This window comes from Chiloscyllium plagiosum, unplaced genomic scaffold, assembly GCF_037043375.1.
Source record: "Chiloscyllium plagiosum isolate Xiang-an unplaced genomic scaffold, Cpla_swu_hap1 HiC_scaffold_9, whole genome shotgun sequence".
Classification (NCBI taxonomy): Eukaryota; Metazoa; Chordata; class Chondrichthyes; order Orectolobiformes; family Hemiscylliidae; genus Chiloscyllium; species Chiloscyllium plagiosum.
The window spans coordinates 96,349,202-96,368,751 of record NW_028270147.1 but is presented as its reverse complement, the minus strand read 5'-3'; the positions used below and the strand labels follow the sequence as shown (position 1 = coordinate 96,368,751).

Below are 19,550 nucleotides of genomic sequence, written 5' to 3'. Positions count from 1 at the left end.
GCAACCGCAGCTGAGACCCGAACTGCAGCTGAGACCCTGGAGTGATTAAATACAGTTAACATGTTAAAATGCCATATCTTTCCCCACTGGAGAGCATAAATAAATAGTGATTACCAAATAACCAGCAGGGATTCTGACTGTTCCTTAAAAAGTACAACTGTATAGACTTATATACTTAATGGTAAGGTCCTAGGGGTTCGAGAATCTCTCTCTTCTGCAAAGCTAATTGCCCATACCATCGATGACATACAGAATATTGACAAAGAGTTGAAAAGAGAAGTTTTTTTGAAATCAAAATACTCTAAAAATCTGTATGGAGACATCAACACATTAATATTGTTGTTAACTTTAAAATTAAATTCAGAACATTGCAAGGAAATTACAAGAGAGGTAAGCAATTTGGAGCATCTTAATCCAACTCACCAGAAAGCTGAAAGTTTTCACAACACAGCTCCCAACTTGGTTGACTTAAATGCAGGAGAAAGTGAGGACTGCAGATGCTGGAGATCAGAGCTGAAAAATGTGTTGCTGGAAAAGCGCAGCAGGTCAGGCAGCATCCAAGAAGCAGGAAAATCGACGTTTCGGGCATGAGCCCTTCATTTCTGCTCCTTGGATGCTGCCTGACCTGCTGCGCTTTTCCAGCAACACATTTTTCAGCTCTGACTTAAATGCAGGGTTTATGTTTCTCCTCATCCATCCAGGAGTCTATAATGTGTAGTTGCATTGAGTGGAGAGCACCTTCCTCATATCAATCTTAAATTTACCCGATCAGCTAGTTTAACCTCTCAACTGCAAGAGATTTCGAGTTAACTTCTCAAACTTACCTTGTCCACCTCATTGTCTGAACTCTCTGCAACTCTTCTTTACAAGCTGAAAGCCTAAATGCAATCCAATCTTTCTTCCCAGTTTAGACCTCTGACGTTGCAATCAGACTCGTGATTTTTCTCTACATGGCCTATTTCAATGGTTCCCTTGTATCTCAGTGACAAGAATTAGCCACAGTACTTGAGTTGGAGTTGACTAGAGCATTGTATAGTTTGATTACACTGTCCTCTGACTTTAACTTGGCTGTTGGGATGTTTTCACAGAATGTGTTAATGATACAGTGCAACAGGCAGGCATCTGGCTCCCTGTGCTCATGCTGGTCTTTAAAAGAGCAGTCCAAGTTTGACCCTTTTTCCTGACTTTCCTCTGTAAATCCTTTTCTGACAATTATTTATTTAATTTCCTTTCAAAAGTTAATATTGAATGTGCTTCCATAATCTCATCAGGAAACATATTCTACAAAAAAAAGTTACTGTCTAAATTTTTCACAGAGTTTCTGGTTCTTTTGCCAATCCCCTCAAAAGCATAGTTCAATATTCTATTGGTATTGTTAACCAATGGTTTAGTTGCACAATGAGCCCAATCTACCAATATCTCACATTGTTTCTTGTGGGCAGTACCTTGCATCTGCCTGCATTAAATTTCAACAGCAAATTTACATTTCTTTTCCTGCTTGGTGCAGTTGGTTTGAAGAAATCACAGATAAGGAAGGGAAGGGAAGGCTGCCGAACTATAGGCAGACTCTTTTTGTTTGACGTGCAGTTGTAAATCTCCACTGGCCTTAAAAGTACCCCAGACCTGGTTGAGTTAAACTCTCCTTGTAGCAACTAGGAAACAGAAATCCCAAAAGACGGTAAGTCTTCACCACACCCCACCCAAACAACAATATTTCCATTCCTAGGAATCTGTTATTCCACAGAGAGATTAAGTTTTTGAATTCCCTCTTATCCTCATAATTATTTAGTGGCATATTAATAAAAATGTTCTGCAGTGATTGAACTAGCACTGCACTTCAGAATATTGATAGCAATGTTACTGCAGGATTCATCAAATGGCCAGTAATTTCACTTTAATTTACATTAATATGCATGGAATTGACAATTCTTTTCAAAATTTGCTGTATTTTGATACTTATGGTGAAACTGTAATTATTTTTCTTTATCCTGATAGTTACAAGACATCAGAAATTATCCTCCTTAGTCTTTGCCTGACACTCAATTGTATCTGTGAAAGTAAAATCATTTCTTTCATCATCACTGAGCTGGTTCCTAACAGCACAGTCCAAGTTGCCTACCTCAAATGGACCTGGTGGTTACTACCTTCCCAAGGCTGATTAGAGATAGGTAGTAAATACTGGCCATCAAATGCTATCAATATCTACATCCCATGAATGAATAAATTAAAAGGAAAAAATCATAGATTTTGCTACTAATTGAATCAATCTTTTTATTGGGTGTTTTTCAGTGTGCAGGTCCTCTGTGAGCTGTAAAATAGCAAACATCATGTTGTATTTTTCACCTTACCTGCTCATCTGTTTTGTTTTATTTACAAGTGTAAGATGCTCTGCTTACAATTTCAATTTGAAGAAAGGATTTCATTCAGAAATGTTCATTTTCTCTTTCAGTCCCTGGCAGTGCATTCAAGAACTTGCTGTTTGTATTTCATTGGATTGCTACTCAGAATGAGAAAATATTAGAGAATTAAGCTTTTTTGTTACTAGAACAAGACCCTGCCAAAGGAGCATGTTTGCTAAAAGCAGATGGTTTCCTGTAGTCGTGGTTTCAGGAAAGCAGGCAGACATGATAAATGCAAGAGATGTGGATCAGAGGGCAGGAGAACCTTCTTTTAGAGAGCTATAACACTGTGGGATTCTGTTCCAGGGTTGAGTGGATAGCAAATATATCAAAGAGAAAGAAGTTGAAGACATCTACTAATGGAGTGCAAGAACGTGGAAACAAATGGCATTACAATGCTTTGATGTTTGAAGAAAGTAGATATCAGCAACCCTTGTAATTTTGCCACCATATTTATTATCCAGGAAACAGTAGCAATCTGGGGTAAACTAAAATAAATGGAACAGCATGCAGTGAAATAAAACAAAGTGCACAGTGAGATTAAATAATCATAGAAGTATGGAGCTCCAACTCTGGCTGAATGCGTTTTTCAAAATATTTGGACCTGATGTCCTGCTGTCCTATCTAAACCACCTTTTGTTTTTGAAAATGAATTAGCAGGAAGTACTAAAAGAAAATGGAAACAACCAATTTTATTTAGGGCCCTTGACTTCCTTTCTAGTTTGCAGCAATATCCAGGAGATGGATGACTAATTCCTGGAAACTCCTAGACAATCTCAGATGGCTGGCCAACACTTTGGTTGAAAAAGAATCAGCATCAGAGATTAGTACCAGCCAGGATTAAAAAAAGGAAGACTTGGCCTGGGGTGGGACAAAGTGATTAGATAAGACAATTTGATGCAAAGATTTACTGGACAGCTAGGAGTAAACAGGCACACACCGGCATTAAAGTAGGCAGCTATGCTGGGTAGAAGAAGAAATGGAAATACAAGAACTGTATTAAATATAAAAAGGATTTACAAGGATGAAACCAGAACTACGTTTCCATCTCTGACAGAAAACTAAACATGAAGATGTTTTGTTTTTGACACACAAGTGGACTGATTAGAGTTCTTCAGAATTTGAAAGCATTTTAAAAGGCAAACATAGAAAAAAATACATCTACTTTTTGGGTAGGAGACCAAAAATAGGCACTGGATTTTCACAGACAGGAAATTGTAACTAGATCTGTTAATCTTACAAATCTGTTTCTGTTGGGAAACTGACTCACATTTTTGTGGGAGATCATTGAGATGGAAATAGTTTCTTTAATAAAGCTAGTGGGGTCAAGAATGGAGGTGAGTCAGATGAAGCTGGGTACTGATTCAGGCAGTCATCACTAAGCCTGCTGGTTTTCTAGAGGAATGGAGTTTGTGGCAAAGTCTGTTCCACTGCATCACAGGGTTACAAGATGCCATTGATGAACTGGAGATAGGACGAGGCCACCTCATTATGCAGCAGCAGCAGCATCTCACTATTTAGATAATTTCACCTGTCTCCAATTCTGCCTCTTCTCTTGTTGCTTCACTGACTCTTCCAGGGCCTCGCTGTCCCCAGGGTTCACCACTCCTCTGAAGGGCTAAAATGGCCAAGACACTTGCAATGGAATATTGCAGGGCTGATTGGTAAAAGCACTGGACCCTTGCACACCGAGCCTGTGATGCCTACATCAGTTCTGAATTTGATATGTTAGCCAGACTTAATGAAAAAGGAGCTGAAAATGTGTTGCTGGAAAAGCGCAGGTCAGGCAGCATCCAAGGAGCAGGAGAATCGACCTTTCGGGCATGAGCCCTTCTTCAGGAATGAGGAAAGTGTGTCCAGCAGGCTAAGATAAAAGGTAGGGAGGAGGGACTTGGGGGAGGGGCATTGGAAATGCGATAGGTGGAAGGAGGTTAAGGTGAGGGTGATAGGCCGGAGTGGGGGTGAGGGCGGAGAGGTCAGGAAGAAGATTGCAGGTTAGGAAGCTGGTGCTGAGTTTGAGGGTTGGGACTGAGACAAGGTAGGGGGAGGGGAAATGAGGAAACTGGAGAAATCTGAGTTCATCCCTTATGGTTGGAGGATTCCTAGGCTGAAGATGAGGCGCTCTTCCTCCCCCCACATTGTCTAATCCCAACCCTTGAACTCAGCACCACCTTCCTAACCTGCAATCTTCTTCCTGACGTCTCCGCCCCCACCTCGGCCTATCACCCTCACCTTAACCTCCTTCCACCTATCGCATTTCCAACGGCCCTCCCCCAAGTCCCTCCTCCCTACCTTTTATCTTAGCCTGCTGGACACACTTTCCTCATTCCTGAAGAAGGGCTCATGCCCGAAACGTTGATTCTCCTGTTCCTTGGATGCTGCCTGACCTGCTGTGCTTTTCCAGCAACACATTTTCAGCTTTGATCTCCAGCATCTGCAGTCCTCACTTTCTCCTTAATGAAAAAGGAGGCAGCTGTCACGGGCAGCTGCAGAGGTATGTAGCTACTTTAAGACTGTATTCAGATCCATGCTGAGAAGACAAAAGGTAGCTATGACCTGTCTGAAGGGTGAAAATCCTCTTTCACACTGGTACTGAGTCATCTATAAATATCCTTTGCCTCTTCCCTGTTTAAAGTTTGTGAGAAGATTTGTAGCTCGGGTGCTCGTTGTTGTGGTTATGTTCGCCGAGCTGGGAATTTGTGTTGCAGACGTTTCATCCCCTGTCTAGGTGACATCCTCAGTGCTTGGGAGCCTCCTATGAAACACTTGTGATCTTTCCTCCAGCATTTGTAGTGGTTTGAATTTGTCGCTTCCGGTTGTCAGTTCCAGCTGTCCGTTGCAGTGGTCGGTATATTGGGTCCAGGTCGATGTGCTTATTGATTGAATCGGTGGACGAGTGCCATGCCTCTAGGAATTCCCTGGCTGTTCTCTGTTTGGCTTGTCCTATAATAGTAGTGTTGTCCCAGTCGAACACATGTTGCTTGTCATCTGCGTGTGTGGCTACTAAGGATAGCTGGTTGTGTCGTTTCGTGGCTAGTTGCTGTTCATGGATGCGGATCGTTAGCTGTCTTCCCGTTTGTCCTATGTAATGTTTTGTGCAGTCCTTGCATGGGACTTTGTACACTACATTAGTTTTGCTCATGTTGGGTATCGGGTCCTTCGTTCTGGTGAGTTGTTGTCTGAGTGTGGCTGTTGGTTTGTGTGCTGTTATGAATCCTAGTGGTCGCAGTAGTCTGGCTGTCAGTTCGGAAATGCTCTTGATGTATGGTAGTGTGGCTAGTCCTTTGGGTTGCGGCATGTCCTCGTTCCGTTGTCTTTCCCTTAGGCAACTGTTGATGAAATTGCGCGGATATCCGTTTTTGACTAATACATTGTATAGGTGTTCTTCTTCCTCTTTTAGCGGTTCTGGTGTACTGCAGTGTGTTGTGGCCCTTTTGAATAGTGTTTTGATGCAACTTCTTGTGTGTGTTGGGGTGGTTGCTTTCGTAGTTCAGGACTTGGTCTGTGTGTGTGACTTTCCTCTATACCTTTGTGGTGAATTCTCCGTTAGGTGTTCTCTGTACCATCACATCTAGGAATGGGAGTTGGTTGTCCTTTTCTTCCTCTCTAGTGAATCGGATTCCTGAGAGTGTGGCGTTGATGATCCGGTGTGTGTTCTCTATTTCTGTGTTTTTAATGATTACAAAGGTGTCATCCACATATCTGACCCAGAGTTTGGGTTGAATTTGCGTTAAGAATGTTTGTTCTAATCTTTGCATTACCGCTTCTGCTATGAGTCCATAGATGGGTGAGCCCATGGGTGTGCCGTTGATTTGTTCATATATTTGGTTGTTGAATGTGAAGTGTGTTGTGAGGCACAGGTCCAGTAGTTTGAGTATGCCGTCTTTGTTGATAGGTTCAACGTGCTGTTGTCTGTTCTGTATGTCCAGCAGGTTGGCTATTGTTTCTCTGGCTAGGGTTTTGTCGATAGAGGTGAACAGTGCCGTTACATCAAATGAGACCATGGTTTCTTCCTTGTCTATGTGTATATTTCTGATGATGTCCAAGAATTCCTGTGTTGATTGTATAGAGTGTCGGGATCCGCTGATCAGGTGTTTCAGTTTCTGTTGTAGTTCTTTGGCCAGTTTGTATGATGGTGTCCCTGGTAGTGATACTATGGGTCTGAGTGGGATGTCTGGTTTGTGCACTTTAGGTAGTCCATAGAATCTGGGGGTGTTGTTGCTTTCAGGTTTCATTCCAGGTCAAACCTTGTTATCTGTCCGTTTTTTTGTGGGTTCCTCAGTGTGTTGTTTATCCTATTGGTGAGCTGTGGGGTGGGGTCAAACTCCCTCTTTTGGTAGGTGTTGGTATCTGCAAGTAGTTGTTGCGCTTTTTGGATGTACTCTGCTTTGTCCAGGATGACCGTCATTCTGTCTTTGTCTGCTGGTAGTATGATTATGTTCTTATCGTTTCTTAGTGATTTTAGTGCTTCCCTCTCCTTGGTGTTGAGGTTATGTGTTTCTCTTTTCCTTGTTATCAAAGGTACGATACTTTGCCTCACTGTTTGTCGTGTCTCTTCTGTCAGTCCATTGTTCCTGAGTGTGCATTCTAGTGCTCCTAGGAAGTCTGCTGTCTTGGCGTCTCTGTGGTTGTAGTTGAGTTCCTTGGCCAGTATTGTTCTTTACGTGTCTGAGAGCTGTCTGTGGGAGAGGTTTTTAACCCAGGTGTGTGTTGTGGTGTCCTCTTTGTTGTGTGTTAGTTTGGCCATTTTTTCTTTTAGTGCCGTTTTTTGCGGTGTGTTGTCCTGTTCTGTCCTATGGTGACAGCCTGTTCTATGGTCCGGGTCCATTCCTGATTAGTGGTTTTTGAAATTAACGATTTTTGGCGTGCAATTTCTTGTCTGTATTTGTGAACCCTGTTGTGCGCGTCTGTAATCATTACCTGGATCATCCTGAATCCGTTCTGTCTGGCTGTGTCCCTGGCTTGTGAGTTGTTGACTGGTGGTCTATATCTGACACATGGTGGAAGGATTCGATTCTTTCAGCATTCATGCAGGAACTGGAGTTGTTCGTATGTGATTCAATCAATAAGCACATCGACCTGGACCCAATATACCGACCACTGCAACGGACAGCTGGAACTGACAACCGGAAGCAGCAGATTCAAACCACTACAAATGCTGGAGGAAAGATCACAGAACCGCTTCACAGAAGGCTCCCAAGCACTGAGGATGTCACCTAGACAGGGGATGAAACGTCTGCAACATAAATTCCCAGCTCGGCGAACAGAAGCACATCTTCCCTGTTTATCGTGTATTCAGGATAATATTTTCTTTGTATCCCTGATACCTCTCCTGCAGTTCCCTGATGCCTGATGGTTTTTTTGTTCTTCTATAGGCTGAAGGTCCTTATCTCCACTGGCTTCAATTTCTGAGAGTACAGCACCCATGACTAAATATGGATTAGAGATAATCCTAAATGGCACTCGGGAATGCAAACAGCCCTGCCCACTGCTCTGAAGCCATGAGATGGCAGAACGGTGATAATCCCTTGAACTGGAAATGATCTTAATTCTTCATGGGTTATTGCAACTTATTCTTCAAAGGAAAACCCCTTTACTTATGTTCAGCTGTTCAGCCTCCATGACTTGTCAGTTCATCTGCTGCACAACATGAGCTGTCCCCAAGAAAATACAAAACCTTAACAGAGAGGGGTTTTTAACAACTCAACGATACTGCTCATGATGGGCAATTTTTCACCAAGAACACAGAAAAAGGCCTTTCAGTGCACTGAGTCTACAATGGTCAAAAACACCACCTAACTATTCTAATCCCATTTTCGAGCACTTGATCTATAGTTGTGTAGGCCTTGGTACTGCAAGTGAACATTTAAATACTTCTTCAGTGTTCTGAGGGTTTCTGCCCCATCCCCCTTACAGGCAGTGAGTTCCAGATTCCCAGCACCCTCGGGGTGAAAAAGATTTTCCTCTCATCTCCAAACCTTCTGCTTCCTACCTTAAATCCTTAAACGCAGGCATAATTGAACCCTCCATCCAAGGGGAGAAGGTTTTTCCTGTCTACCCTGTTTATGCCCCTGATAACATGACACATCCCAATCATGTCCCCTCTCAACCTCCTCTGCTCTAAATAAAACAATCCCAGTCTGTCCAATCTCTCTTCGTAACTGATACTTTCCAGCCCAGGCAACATCCGTGTAAATCTTCCCATACCCTCTCCAGAACAATCATACCCCTCCTATAATGTAATTTCCAGAACAGCACCACAATACTTAAGCTGTGGCCTAACCAACATTCTATACAATTCCAGCAGAACCTTAAACTCTATTCCCCAGCTAATAAAGGCAAGTATCCTATATGCCTTCTTAACTGCTTTATCCATATATCCTGACAACTTAAGGGACCAGTGTACATGAACACCAAGGTCATTCTGATCCTCTGTTTCCCAGGGTCCAGCCATTCATGTTGTACTCCCTTGCTTTATTTGTCCCACGTAAGTGCATCACCTCAGACTAATGGATGTAGGATATCTGAATGCACAAAGCCACTGCCACATTTTCTCTAGCTGACCAACACTGTTCTGGTCCAGTTTACACTGTGACAATCCAGTGTTAGTTGCCAAAGATTAGGTCACAAATAAATACAGAAGTAACCTCCTAACCGAGAACATTAAGGATGTGCTACATTCAATATGTTCAATTCGATAATCTCCAATTGGTGGCTACATTCAATTTTATCACAGATTCGGTATAAAATTAAATGAGGGAGTGGGTAGCATAAAGTTATATTCCTCTGTTACAATAATGATTTGCGAGTTTTCCTTACAACTCTCGAGATTACAGCAACATGCTTGTGTATGCTTGTTATCATTTGTCCAAACATTCACAACAAACGAAGAAATAAAGGAGTCAAAGCATCCTACTTAACAGGACCATTCTGGCCCTTTCATTGAAATGTGGAAGGAGTCAACCAGCCAACAAAATTGCAGGATCTATGTCCAGATGTTGACCAACACAAAGATTAATGATTGCATTAAAGTTGCGTCTTTGAGGAACCAGAAACTTAGACTTTGAAAGCAGTACTGGAATGGGGAGGGAGCTCTACCCTCTGGGATTTCTCTATCCTTCCCAAACAAAACCTGTGCAGTAGGGAGTATTATGTACTAACTAGGAACAGTGTAGGGAGTGCAGTAGCGATCTTACATCAAACTTATTTCTTTTCTTTCACTATTACTTGTACCGGCCTGGCATCATTATTGATCTGTATTCTTCTGCAATTTATCACTTTGTCCATAATTGTCCTTCCACTTTGCAATGACTGACAGTTTTAGATTTGATTGGAATTGCTATTGAAGAACACTGCATAAATCCTCTGTCTTTCCCAATCATTCCAACTGACAGGAATTTATTCAGACCACGTAAGTGAAAGTTGAAGTCGAGCAATATTCACACACAGCACCATCTTCGCTCAATGCTATGGTATAGCTGTCACTGACAAATGATTATTTTTGAAGCCACAATTGCATATCAGTAACACGTCTGAGATTAGATCGATAAAAGCAATTCCCATTCATTGAGCTATAAGTCCCACAAGCAAGTTTCTGCTGTTGATTGTAATTCTAAACAACAAGCTACATGTAAATAATCATTTTACTGTCACAAGGAATTAATGTTTATGAAATTGAGATTCGAGTGACTCTTCAAATTTCTTGCAGTTACTGGTTCTTACAAGACCTTCAACTGATCTGTGAATAGATGCATTTCTAAAGATAACGTTTGTAGTGTAATGTTAATTTATTCTTTGTTTTGATTTGCAGATGATTACACTTATTTTATTAAACAAATAATTAAATAAGAGTTTTCAGAATTTCATTATCCCAAAAGTCCGAGTTTGTTTGAACATTAAATGAGGTTGAGCTTTAGTGAACAGGTCCTGCATAACTTAGCATAAGTGGACTTTGATATAAAGAAGGGCCTACGAGAGTCGGGTTGGCAGGCTGCTGGCACTTCTGTGACTCCAGCAATCAAATTTTAAGAAAGTTTAGGAATTACTGGGGCAAGAGAAAAGACAAACTCCTCAGCACAATGATTTCCTTGGTCCCTTTCTACTTCTTTACCGGCATGCTATCGCTGACTGACGTCATTTGAAAACAAAGGTAGACTCCACATGTACAATGATTGCAGCCAAATGTATCTTACCACCAGTGTCAATAGATGAAAAGCTAGAAAAGCACATCAGGTCAGAAAGCACCTACAGAGCATGAAAGTCAACAGTGCCAGCTGAAACCCTTTGTCAGGACTATGGGTGGGGCTTGGGGGGTGCGGGGAAGGATAGGTAGGATCATGATATGTGGCTGCAGGTGCAGGTACAGGTTATTGTGATCGGTCAGTGGGAAGGGTGGAGTGGATAGTATGAAGTTGGACAGGTTAGGACAGGTCAGAAGGCGAGAAAGAGAGGTAGGGCTAGACATGAGATAAGCCTTGGGGGGGGAAGGTGGGGAAGGGATTTTGAAACTGTTGAAATTGATGTTGAGGCCATTGGGCTGTAAGCTTCTCCCGAACATCAGCCCTCAAACCCTCTCCCCACAACAATAAGGATAGAACCTCCATAATCTTCACATATCACCCCAACAACAAGCATGGTGGCTCAGTGGTTAGCACTGCTGCCTCACAGCGCCAGGGACCCAGGTTCGATTCCAACCTCGGGCAGCTGGCTGTGTGGAGTTTGCACATTCTTCCCATGTCTTCGTGGGTTTCCTCTGGGTGCTCCGGTTTCCTCCCACAATCCAAAAATGTGCAGGATAGGTGTACTGGCCATGCTAAATTGCCCATAGTGTTCAGGGATGTGTCGGTTAAGGACATTAGTCAGCGGCAAATATAGGATAATAGGGTAGGGGAATGGGTGTGGGTGGGTTAATCTTTGGAGGGTCAGTGTGGACTTGTTGGGCCAAATGGACTGTTTACACACTCTAGGGATCCTAGGATTCTATGATTTCCAAACGCATCATCCTCCAACATTTCCACCATCTGACCTCACAACCAAAAAGATACTTCCTTCCCTACCCGTCCACTCTCCGCAGGGACCGTTCATTCTGCAACTCCCTCGTCAACTCTACACTCCCCACTAACCTCTCCATCACACCCGGTAGCTTTCCCTGCAACCACAAGAGGTGCAACACCTGCCCCCACACTCCTCCTCCTCCTCCTCCTCCTCCTCCTCCTCCTCCTCCTCCTCCTCCTCCTCCTCCCCCCCCCCCCCCACTCACCTCTATCCAAGGCCCTAAACATTCATTCCAGATCTGACAGAGATTCACCTGCACATCATCCAACCTCACCTATTGCTCCCGATGTGGTCTCTAATTCAAGGACACTAAATGCAGACTCAGGGACTGGTTCGCAGACTATCTGCACTCTGTATGCATCAACCAACCCAACTTTCTGGTTGCCATCCATTTCAATTCCCCCTCCCACTCCCCTGGTGACATGTCCATCTTTGGCCTCCTCCACTGTCAGAGTGAGACCATATAGAAACTGAAGGAACACATCCTCATATTTTGCCTGGGAAGCTTACAGCTCAATGGCCTCAACAGCAACTTCACCAGCTTCAAAATCTCTCCTCCCTCAGCCTAATCCCACGTCTAACTCCACCCCTCCTCCTTACCTCCCTGACCTGTCCTAACCTGCCCATGTTCCTACTCAGCTACCGGATCCACCTTTCCCACTGACCATTCACAATAACTCCCTATCTGCATCTACCTGTCACCATCCCACCTATCCAGTCCTGAAGGAGGGTTTCGTCCCGAAACTTTGATTTTCCTGCTCCACAGATGCCGTGCTTTTGCAACTTCACATCTAATGACTCTGGCTTCCACCATCTGCAGTCCTCACTGTCTCCTGTATCTTACCACCATCTCTCTTGACCTCTCTACAGTCTGATTTGCTATGCTGCTCATTCAGCTTCAAGAACGAGGAAAGCAAAATCATTTTCAACTAAAAATTTAACAATACTAAAGCCATTGGCTTCATTTCCTGCTACAAACTCTCTTTGCTAGTTCATGACACCATCCAGGTCCTTGGTCATTGTACGGCTGAACCAGGCTGTTTGTCACCTTGCTGTCCTAAGTTACACTGAGCTGAGCTTCTGACCGCACATACTCTCCACTACCCAAGACCTCCTGATCGTTCTCTCAACTCAACTGCTGTTGAAACTGTCATCTATACTTTTGTTACCTCTAGATTCAGCTATTCCAATGCTCTTTTGATGAGCCTCCCACTGTGGTTTCCTTGTGCATTTCAGTTAATCCAAAATTCTGCTGGCCATATTCCAAGTTGAACCATCATCCCAGTACTTGCTGCACTGTACAGATTTCCAAATTAGCAACACCTCCAAGTTAAAAATTCTCATCGTTGTTTTAAAGTCCCTTGATGGTTGGTATCCTTCCCAACTCAAACCGCCTGTATTCCTACAAATCGTTTTAAGATTTCAGGGTTCTCCAAGTCTGGTCTCTCATGCATCCTTAATGTGCATCATTTTAGCATCATTTGGTGTGCTCTCACCTGCCTCGTCCTTCACCTGTTGAATTTCCTTCCTGAGCATCTTCATTTTTCTACCTATCTCCTCCTTCAATGTACTCATTGAAACCCAATTCTTTGGTCAATTAACCTGTCACAGTATCTCATGGCTTAGTGTGAAATATAGTCAGGCGGCATTTCTGTCAAGTGTTTGGGACAATTTATAATGACAAGGACAGTAATTGTAGAAGTTACCAATCAATGGATTCTTTGGATGTAATTCTGTGTACTTGATAAGATGCTGGAAGTATTCCACAAGCTCAATCTCAAAGAACTGAGTGAGCTCTACCATATGTCATAGGAAAAAACACATTCTATTCATTCTCACTGAAAAAACTGGATTTCATGTTGAAACACTGAAGGCTTTCTGGAATATTTTAGTTTTTTAACCACCTTTTTCGAAATAATGCAGTAGCTCCCAATTAGGCACAATAATGTAAGCTACTGAAATATGGCCATTGCAACAGCTTGCTAACACAACACAATGCCATCACATGCAGTGATATAATGTGTATAATTCCATGGATACAATTCAACAGTTCATGTACGTAAATTGCAAAATACTTTCATCAGTGACAGAGAACCACTTGGTGTAATCTTTGCAGTCTAAGACCCTGGACAACAATACAGATTGCACCCAAATGGAGTTTGGCTGCATAAAGTCAGATTATAATACTGGCGTTCAGTCAGCAAATTAATACTGGAGAAACTCAGAAGGTCTGGCAGAATCTGTGGAAAAAGAAACGGAACCCAGTGTTTCAAGCTTGATGTGACTCTTTTTCAGAATTGAATTGAAATTATTGTCACGTGTACCGAGGCAAAGTGAAAAGCTTTGTCTTGCGAGCAAGACAGGCATATTAGAGTTAAGTAGCATAGATAAGTAAACAATAGGTAAACAGCAGCAAAAACAAAAACACAGGTACGGGGTGAATGTTAAGAGTTTGTTGGACCATTCAGTATTCTAACAACAGTAGGGTAGAAACTGGTTTGAAACTGGTTGGTGCATGTGTTCAGGCTTCTGTACCTTCTCCACAATGGTAGAGATAGAACTCTGTTGGACTCAAAATATTAGCTCTGCATCCCTCTCCACAGATACAGCTAGACTTGCTGAGTTTCTCAGGCATGTTATCTATTTATGACAGAATATTGACTAACTGATTGATATGTTAATGCTAGCTTTGTAATCGATATCTCTGTGTACTTGTGTTATCTGTTTGCTCAGAGACTATTCTACAAAGTGCAGTAACTGTAGATTATGGCCATGTGATACACTGGCGAAATCATTCCAAGCAAAGTACTCACTCAGAAAGGTATAAATAATCATTGTAATTGTAAAATTTATATTTAAAGCAAGCAGCTTAAAGCAATTAGAAAACTAGCTCTGAAAGTGTAACTCCAACCTTAAATGTTGAATAACTAACTATAATATTGAATTAACAAGATTTGTAGCAATGTATCATGAGAAATTTCATTGTTGATCAATAATGTGTCAGGTTCCCAAGCTAAGGGTCACAGTAGTAGGTATTTCTGATTTTCTGTACAATGATCAGAACAATTGCCAGGCACTTGGACCTCACGCACTGAAGAGGAACCAAATGCCAGGGTCAGGTGACCTCAGAATAGATGAGTGGCAATATGTGATCTTTCATTTCAGGTTTCATTTGAAGGTGAAAAAGCATCATTAACACAAAGGGACTGCATAGTGAGATTTGCTCTGCAGAAGGGGATCTGTACTGTTTGGATTGTCCCAGGCCTTGCAACCCTCTAGAGATGGCTCAGACAATGTTCACTTCTCCATAACACACAATCCTATCCACAAATTACACATTGCTCCACTGCTTTGATATCGCATCCCTTCGCTCCGGGACAAAAAATAAAGTCAGCCGCCCTCTTGCGATCCTTCTCTCCTCTCCAGCCTTCTCTGGCCATCATACTATTTCGTATTCAACTTTATCATGCCAACTGCATTCATTACATCTCATAACGTGCTAACTTCAAGATTGTGCTAGACAGCCTTACCGTACCCTCAAAATAAACTCATTCTAATCACTTTCTGTTGCCGCACCAGGTTCCAAAAGTCTGCAACTTCGTTAAACACCAAATATCACCCTGAACATCTCAGCTCAGTAGATAGCGATGCAAAAATTACTACATGACCGAAGTAATGTTTGCCGTCTGTAAACAACATGTCTCAAAAACCAATGGGTGAGTTTCCATAAAATGGTGTGATACGGTGTCTCAGTGGTTAGTATTGCTGCCTCACAATGCCAGGGTTCAATTCCAGCCTCAGGTGATTGTCTGTGTGAAGTTTGCACATTCTCCTCATGTCTGTGTGGGTTTCCTCCGGGTGCCCTGGTTTCCTCCCACAGTCCAAAAATATATAGGTTAGGTAGATGGTAATGCTAAATTGACCATAGTATCCAGGAAAGTGCAGGCTAAGTCGGTTAGCCATGGCTGGGTCTGGACGGGATACTCTTCAAAGGGTAAGTGTGGACTCAATGCCATGCTCAACACTGTACGGATTCTATGATTGTCTGAAAACCTGGTAAGCAGATAGTGTATGGCTTACAGAAGAATTGATGAGTTTTTGTTACTGATACAGACCCAGATTACATAGAACATAGAAGAATACAGCGCAGTACAGGCCCTTTGGCCCTCGATGTTGTGCCGATCCAAGCCCACCTAACCTACACTAGCCCACTATCCTCCATGTGCCTATCCAATGCCCGTTTAAATGCCCATAAAGAGGGAGAGTCCACCACTGCTACTGGCAGGGCATTCCATGAACTCACGACTCGCTGAGTAAAGAATCTACCCCTAACATCTGTCCTATACCTACCACGTCTTAATTTAAAGCTATGCCCCCTCGTAATAGCTGACTCCATACGTGGAAAAAGGTTCTCATGGTCAACCCTATCTAAACCCCTAATCATCTTGTACATCTTGATTCTGGGACATTTTTAAAAAAGAATCTGTTCGACATTGAGACAAGGTGAATTGCCTTTTTTTGCTTAAGAATGTGATGGATTATGAGGTCTAGAATTTGTTGACTGCTTTTGAATGGTGTGGATTAGCTGAGCTACTGTGAGGAATTTCTGATAATTGTCAAACTGTCAGCAAGGTTTTCAGAGTAGATTGTTGGATGTCGATTAACCTGGATCTCTCAGTCAAATAGAAACTCTTAATAAAAAGCATGTTTAAGCCTTGCGTTTACAGGGCATCAAACAGAAGGGAAAGACCTTAAGAGCTCTGTGCCCATTATAAAATTGAGTAAAGACAGCTTGTCAGTGATGTAGGGTTCCTTCTTCACTTCTTACATACGATATAAAGCTATTTTTGACAGCTGCACTGGTTCAAATGCCACTGCTAAGTGGCACAAAGAGTGTGCATGGACAAACTGGAAGCTAACATTATTTGGAAGTGATGGAAATTTTCATAATGACTGCACTAAGTGCTAGTTTCACCCCTTCAATCAGGAAAGCAATTGGATGACTTGCAAGAAGCTGAGAAACAAAATAAAAACTGCAATTCAGCTAGGGCTGTAGACCTTAAGCATACTTGGATGGTTTCACCTATAGCATTGCACTATCCATGTCACAAAGTGAGGCTTTTCTAGTTTCAGGGGATTGTGGGAGCAGCAGCTGTCATCGTTCCATCCCCACCAACTCACTGAATCACCACCAAGGGACTAAAGGAAACAGACCAGATGATGTTGCTGCTCAGGCCCCGGTCTGGATCAGCTCGGAGGAAGCATGAAAGGAAGTGGTTGAGGATACTAACGCGATTATTCATTACTGTTAAAAATTAACTAAAGCAAAGTAGAGATGGGGCGATCTGTGTATATGCTGATATCACTGAGAACGGTATGTGAGATGTCAGCAGTGCAAACAACCTGAAAACTTCTGCGGCTAGCTGACATCATCAGCCCTATTTGCACAGGTGGGGGGTCTAGAAGTCAGCTCATTGGCCACTTTTGGTACTTAGAGTAATTACTCTGATTTGACTTTTGTTTTGGTGCAGTGCCGTCCCTGGTTCAATAAATGGAAGAAAGGTCGGATTGAATCAGTTAGCGATCACCTTACATTTTAAGCAGACATGAGATGATCTTAATGGAACTTGTCAGAGACTGTTCATAGTAAAACTGGGGTAAATCCGTTTATGAGTAACATTGGCAAAAGAGATCCATCAGTGCGAGGTATATAAAAATGGAGTTAATGCGATAGAGAACCAATTTTTAATAAAAAAAAACTGGCTGAAGAAATTTACCTCCAAAAAAATCCATCACCGACAACCTAGTGAGGTAAGGGGTAGCAAAATCAACACAAAAAGTTTACAATATTAGATAATAATAGGGGGGGTCATGATAAAAGTGGCTCCCTTGAAGACTGAAAACAGTGATAGTCAATGAAAATAAGAAATGGCAGACATATTGAATTGATTTTGTATCAGTATTTACAGTTCAGGAAGTGAATAACACAACAGATACCCCAACAAACTAACCCCAAATCAGGGACAGCACTTCATCAAATTAATAAGGCAAATTAGAACAATGGAAAAAATAATGGTACCAGAGAACAACAGTCCACAGGACCAGACAATTTGTAACCCAGGGTTTAAAGGAAACAGGCGAGAATATTGCAGATTGTCTAATCATAATTGTGGTTGTGTTCGCCGAGCTGGAAATTTGTGTTGCAGACGTTTCATCCCGTCTTCAAATCTTCTCACAAACTTTGTCTAATCATAACCTACAAAGGTTCTTTCAATTCAGGAACGACCCTTTTACATAGAATATTGCATAGGCCACTCCACTATTTAAGAATAGGTGAAGAAGAAAATAAGGGAATTATAGAACAGTCAACCTAATAATCATTATCAGAAAACTATTGACGTGTGTAAGTGAAGACGATTTGAACATTTTCAATTGATCAGAGAGAACCAGTATGGATTTGTAGAAGGGTAGGCCATACTTGAGAAACTGGATTGAATTTTTGAAGAGGAGACTATGCAGTGGGTAGAGGAATATGTGATGTTATACTAACTCCCAGGGGAAACTATTTCCTCAGGTTATTGAGCTAAGAGTTAGAGGCTAAAGATCAGAGCCAGACTTTTCTGGAATGAAGTTATGGAACATCACAAAAGGCTGTCTAAGTTCTGACTTCACAGAACATCAACGATAATTTTAAAACAGATCTGAATGATTTTTGAGATCCAATATCATAGCTCTTGCAAACAAGCTGAATGGGTGCAGTTGTAATGATCAAACTGAATGGCAGAACAGGCCAATAAGGTTGAAATCCTACTGTTGTTCCTACATTCTGGTCTTGTGGAAATAGAAAAAACACATAGCTGAAGTGCCACAAGGTCAAGAGGTCATTTTCCATCAGCATGATGGCAACACTGTGATGTAAACTACGACTCCAGACTCTCATATAACCTAGGTGTTGTCAACACACATGTAGAAGCTGTGTTTATGCTGACAGAAATGCATCATGATGTATTTCCATCTGCAGACAGCAGGATTAGCAGGTCTTTCTTACCTGGTAGTTCTGGAGCAGGATCAGGCTGAGGTAGAACTCACTGAAAGCTAACTTCAGGTCACGAATGTTCCTATGCTGCACACGTTCCTTATGGGAGAGTGGGAACACAGTCCTCCGTTGGCGTAAGTTAGAAACTGCATTGCGGTCCATCTGCACCTCAAGTGTTGACTGCAGCTCATTCTGAAGTGTAGCAAATCTACGCTGAGCCTCAGCAAGCTTTTCTAAAAAGTAAACAAACAATCTCATTAGAACAGTTCCTTTACAATACTTGCACTACCTTCCCTAGAATTGTCCTTACTTTAATTCATGAGCTTCCTTTTTACCATAAACACTATTTATGAACTCAGCCATGTGGCAGCTACAGGCATCGTTGTTTCAGAACCCATTATTCTTGAATGAGAAGATGTCGGGAACTAAAAAGCAAAAGAACTGGAAATGTTGGAAATCAGAAACAAAAACAAATTGCTGGAAAAACTCAGGTCTAGCAGCATCTGTGGAGAGAAAACAGAGTTAAGGTTTCGAGTCCAATGACGACTCTTCCGAACATGGTCAGATGAACATGTGACTAAAGAGACTGTGCAACAGGGAGGGAATTAGATTTTTGGACCATTGGGACAATTTCTGGGGTAGGTGGGACCTGTACAAGATGGACAGATTGCACATGAACTGGAATGGGTCCAATATCCTTGCTGGGATGTTTGCTCAGCTGCTGGGGAGATTTTAAACTGATTTGTCAGGAAGATGGAGCACTGAACATATATATAGGTGGGAGCAAAGCCCAATCAGATGTAGAACGCTAAGACAGTCACCACCTGTGCCAGACCCACCAACGTAGGAGTCACCACTCTTCAGATGCCATTGCTTTGTCGCTGGGCCTGTCTCGCTGATGTTACTGCTAAGTCCTGTACTGACCCCACACTGGCCCTGCAACCAGCAATTTTGCTGCCGCCGCTGCCTCACTGATGACCAATAGCCCCTGGCTCTGGCCTACTGCAACAAGGAGCTGCTGGCACCACCTCATTGATAATCCAGTTCTAGGCCTACTGTAA

The 19,550-nt window shown here is 42.3% G+C and overlaps 1 protein-coding gene across 2 annotated transcripts in view; it reads right to left on the bottom strand.

The window, feature by feature from the left end:
* The window catches only part of LOC122554626 (solute carrier family 53 member 1-like), a 332,318-nt gene that overhangs the window by 109,985 nt on the left and 202,783 nt on the right, over positions 1-19,550 (bottom strand). For both annotated transcript variants that reach the window (XM_087990928.1, XM_043699948.2), the window contains exon 4: positions 18,502-18,722. In XM_087990928.1, coding sequence (XP_087847054.1) covers positions 18,502-18,722 — 221 coding nt within the window. The remainder of the gene's footprint in view (positions 1-18,501; positions 18,723-19,550) is intronic.